We start from the raw sequence: 5,186 nt of genomic DNA, 5'->3' as shown, positions 1-5,186 counted from the left end.
GGTTAACAATTCAACATAATCATAATCAGCTCATAAATAAAAAATTTAGCTATAATTTTATGTAATGCATAGGATAATAAACGTTGAAAATGTTAACTGATATCAACTCTTTATAAGAAATATATTTAATTAAAGACATCTTACCAATTGTTGTACCACATTTTCTAGCTCGGGTGGTATAACCCTCACCCCATCTGGACCTAGTGGCATTCTTGACAAAAGGTAATTCCTTGCACGCCTGTTACTGATTTTATGCACAATGGTTGCTTTGTTTTCATCTTGTGCCTCTTCATCCCATGTTTCTTCCATGGCTCGATATCCTTTAGGTCCTAAATGTGGAGCATCCTTTTTCTTCATTGCATTTTGTCTAGCTTTTTCTCGCAATTGGTTAACATATGAGTATTAAACAAATTATAATCATCATATTTCATAATATAGCATCAAACTTTGATATAAATTCAAGAACAATACCTATTTTTCTACCGTGTTTTCCCTTACGACAAAATCAGCCCACGTATCTTCTTCTACTTTTCAAACGGTTCCCTTCCTTTTAACATGTAATTTTTGCGGAGTTTACCTTTGAATCTTTTCCAAGAAGTATTGCATAGCTTGATAACTTCTTTTTTGTTAGTATCCTCTTTAATCCTCCAATAATTCTGTTATATTCAAATAATGGATGTTAGTAAATACAAAGACTAAAAAACAAACAATATAGTAACAGTTTAATACGCCAATATACCTTTATTGCTCTCCAGAGTTGGTCTTTGTCATCAGTTGGTACCTTCTTCCAAGTAATATACTTGATTGAAATTGATCTTTTTGATACCGCACCATTATAGTTTGAGAAATGACTTTGATTGGTTCCAATAGGCTGACCAAGATCGTTAAAACCAATTTCTCTAACTCCAGTCCACTTGCTTAAAGTGGTCATGCCTCTACTTGTAGCTTTTGGTTGTTCATCTTGATTTAATTCAAGATCCAGATCATCAAACTCGTTGTCTTCTTCATCTTCAAAGTCACTATTGTTGTTAAAATCCTGAAACATACATAAATTGTATTAACAAATTATAGCATCAATACATACTGATCAAAATGTTAAAAAAAGATGCATGGTTTGGTCTTGTTCCACTTTGAACAATATGGTTGGTAAGTTTTGTTATAAAAAGATGCATGGTTAAAGGTCTGGTCAATTTTGTTAATCTATAACAGCAGATTTTCACATTGTGTGTAAGAAACACATGTTATATTAACAAAAAATAAGTCATTGTGCTAAACCCTAACACTGAATTTAACAAACCCTAACACTAACACTGCTTTTAACGAACCCTAACACTAACACTGCTTTTAACGAACCCTAACACTAATTTTAACAATTCACAATACTGACACAAATTTTCAAGAAACCCAAACACTAACAAACCCTAATAATAATTTTAACAAACCCTAATAATAATTTTAACAATAAAGAAAAAAAAATTAACATATAATTTAGAGAGCTTGAGGCCAGATTAGTACACAACATTTTTACCGATTGGTCCACAACATCAACTTTCTTTACTCTTTCCTTCAACCATGATGAGAAACTTTTGTTATGTTCGGTTGTCAACCACATATCATCCTTGTCACAGTTCTTCACTTTTAATAATGTCATGTGCTCTTGTATGTACGGAGCAATTGACACCATGTGTTGGAGGACTGTAAAATGTGCTTGGCGGATATCATTTATTCCAGCAATAACTACTTTCTTTCCAATGGTCCCAACCCCTTAAAGTCGTCCCTGATGTCGAGGTTGAGGTAAACCAATATTCTTGACACCCTCCAAATAATCATTATAAAAATCAATCACATCCTCGGATACATACCCTTCGACTATACTCCCTTCAGGTCGAAGCTTATTCCTTACATAACCCTTTAAAAAACCCATGTATCTCTCTCAAATGGATACATGTATCGTAAGAAAACAGGACCGCAAGCCTTTATTTCGTACACAATATGAGATACCAGGTGGACCATTACATCAAAAAATGAAGGTGGAAAGTACATCTCAAGCTGACAAAGAGTAAGGATAATATCACTTTGCCATGTATTCAAAACACCGGGATCAATCACTTTCGAATGAATCATGTTAAAAACAAGCAGAGCTTTGTAATTGCATGTCGGATTCGGTCTAGAAGTATTCCACGAATTGCAATAGCAATTATTTGGGTCATTAAAACATGACAATCGTGTGACTTCATACCAATAAGTTTATTGTCTTTGATTGACACCAAATTCTCGATGTTAGCAGAGTAGCCAGATGGAACCTTAACACCATATACGCTTTGACAAAATTTTGTTTTCTCGGCCTTTGATAAGGTATAGCAAGCTACAGGCAGATAAGGTCGTTTACCTTCAATCTCAACCGGATGAACCTCTTTTCGAATATTCATTTCGGCCATGTCATATCGAACATTAACTCCATCCTTTGTCTTCCCTTGTATGTTCAACAACAATCCTATCAAACTATCACAAACATTCTTTTCAATATGCATAACATCAATACAGTGCCGGACTTGTAAATATTTCCAGTACGGTAGACGCCAAAATATAGATCGCTTTTTCCATATCCCCTTTTCGCGACTTTTGTTTGTTTTCCCAAACACAACATTTACATTTTCAACCCGGGAAAATGTCGTTTCTCCATCCAATGGTGATCGTGCTCTTCCATTCTCAATGGTACCATCAAACACGTCTTTCTTTCTACGATATGGATGATGTCTTTCAAGTGATTTTCGATGTCCCATAAACACCATTTTCCTACTTTTTTAACCATCTTGAAGATGTGTCATCTTCACAAAGAGGGCACGCCTTTGCCCCTTTGGTACTGTATCCTGATAAATTCCCATACGCTGGAAAATTGCTGATGGAACAAAAAATCATGGAACGCAAGTTGAAAGTCTCCTTCTTATATGCATCATATACGGCAACATCGGGATTCCATAATGTTTGCAGGTCGTCAATTAACGGGGCGAAATAAACGTCGATGTCATTCCCGGGTTGTTTTGGACCCTGTATCAATAAAGACATCATGATGTATTTGCGTTTCATGCATAACCATGGTGGAAGATTGTATACACATAGAAGAACCGGCCAAGTACTGTGGCTACTACTCATGTTTATGAAAGGATTAATTCCGTCTGAACTAAGTCCTAAACGTATATTTCTAACCTCCTGTCCAAATTCTGTATATACATTGTCAATATTCCTCCATTGAGAAGAATCGGCTACGTGTCTTAGTTTTCCATATTTCTTACGCTCTTCTGCATGCCAACGTAATAATTTTGCATCTTTAGCGCTTCCAAATAATCGTTTCAGTCTTGGTATGATGGGAAAATACCACAACAGTTTAGCCGGGGGGCCATTCTTGGTCACATCACTATCCAACTCTGTTTGTTTTTTTTGCTTATACCTTGACACACCACATACAGGACACTCATGTAAGTCTTTATACTCATTTCTATATGATATACAATCATTTGAACATGCGTGTATTCTTTAGACTTCTAACCCCTTTGGGCACATGACTTTTTTGGCTTGATAATATGAGACGGGCAATTCGTTATCTTCAGGTAGCATGTCATGTAACAACTCCAAAAGGCTTGTAAAACTTTTATCACTCCAATTGTTGTTTGCTTTTAAATTAACCAGTCTCAAGACAGCTGATAATTTAGTAAACTTCGTACATCCGGCATATAATGGTTTTTCTGAATCAGTAAAACTTTGTTGAAGTTTATCAAAATCATTTTTGTCAATATTATGCTCCAAATCATGTAACATATCTTCTAAATTATCATGATAACCATCATCACGTGAATCCATATTTGCATTTGTACCATCAACATTACCTTCATATCTAACATTGTGGTTATCCACTAGTAGTTCACCGTGCCATGACCAACAAATATACTCATCTACAAACCCATTTACAATTAGATGTTGGCTAATTGTACGAAGATCCTCATAAGTCTTGAAATTTTGATATTTTTTACACGGACACGATACTTTTTTTTGTTTCTTCACTTGATCCGCGTCGGCAACTTTCATAAATTCAGACAACTCCGTAAGATACTCGTGTGACGAGGTATCCCATACATCCATTTATTACGATCCATCTACAAACATATAAATAGCTACATAGTGATATACTTGTAAGTGACAACTTAACATTAGGCATTTGAATTGAATATAATTCTAATATATACGATCTTAATGCTAAAATTTACCTTAGGCATTTAACTTGATTATAATTCTAATATATACGATCTTAATGCTAAATTAAATCATATTTTAGTTGCTCGAAATTACATGATATTGATGTTGGCTAATTGTACGAAGATCCTCATAAGTCTTGAAATTTTGATATTTTTTACACGGACACGATACTTTTTTTTGTTTCTTCACTTGATCCGCGTCGGCAACTTTCATAAATTCAGACAACTCCGTAAGATACTCGTGTGACGAGGTATCCCATACATCCATTTATTACGATCCATCTACAAACATATAAATAGCTACATAGTGATATACTTGTAAGTGACAACTTAACATTAGGCATTTGAATTGAATATAATTCTAATATATACGATCTTAATGCTAAAATTTACCTTAGGCATTTAACTTGATTATAATTCTAATATATACGATCTTAATGCTAAATTAAATCATATTTTAGTTGCTCGAAATTACATGATATTATAGAGATATACATACCTTATATAGGTCTACGATTTCAAGTAACTAAAACTTCAGAGTTTTCATTGAGTGATAAGAAACAAATCTTCAAACACCTATATACATAAAATAAGCAAATAAAAGTTAACTATAAACACTTTCATATATATGTTCAAAAAAACAAACAAAGTACATCATATCATAGAATCACATACGAATGTACACTAAAAACACTAATAAACATTAAATAAAAATAGTAAATTAACTAAAAAATCATTTTTTGTTCAAATATATGTTATTATTTGCAACAACAGAATCACATACATAGATGCAAATGAAAGATAAATACCTGAGATAAATGTGTTGGAAAATCATATATAACCATATGATTTTGAGATGTATAAAGGAATAAGTGTGAAATTTGGTTGTTGAGTATGAATTTGTGAATTTTGAGGTTGTTTGAATGGAGTAAATGA

At 33.5% G+C, this 5,186-nt stretch overlaps 1 protein-coding gene across 1 annotated transcript; it reads right to left on the bottom strand.

Moving 5' to 3' along the window:
* Positions 1-2,796: 2,796 nt before the first annotated feature.
* LOC139900753 (uncharacterized) lies at positions 2,797-4,137 on the bottom strand. The gene is made up of 2 exons (XM_071883510.1): positions 3,548-4,137; positions 2,797-3,448 (listed from the first exon to the last, which is right to left on the bottom strand). Exons 1-2 carry the CDS (start codon positions 4,135-4,137, stop codon positions 2,797-2,799), a joined length of 1,242 nt encoding a protein of 413 aa, XP_071739611.1.
* Positions 4,138-5,186: the final 1,049 nt, after the last annotated feature.

The sequence above is a fragment of the Rutidosis leptorrhynchoides genome, chromosome 3, assembly GCF_046630445.1.
Source record: "Rutidosis leptorrhynchoides isolate AG116_Rl617_1_P2 chromosome 3, CSIRO_AGI_Rlap_v1, whole genome shotgun sequence".
In the NCBI taxonomy this organism is placed as follows: Eukaryota; Viridiplantae; Streptophyta; class Magnoliopsida; order Asterales; family Asteraceae; genus Rutidosis; species Rutidosis leptorrhynchoides.
Note: the sequence above shows the minus strand (reverse complement) of the source record. Positions and strands in the feature narration are given on the sequence as shown.

Excerpts from the sequence above, each read along its gene's own strand:
- LOC139900753 (XM_071883510.1), bottom strand. The coding sequence starts at position 4,137 with ATGGATGTATGGGATACCTCGTCACACGAGTATCTTACGGAGTTGTCT. Across the intron at positions 3,449-3,547 it reads AAAGTCATGTGCCCAAAGGG|GTATAAGCAAAAAAAACAAA; the intron begins GTTAGAAGTCTA and ends TGGTGTGTCAAG.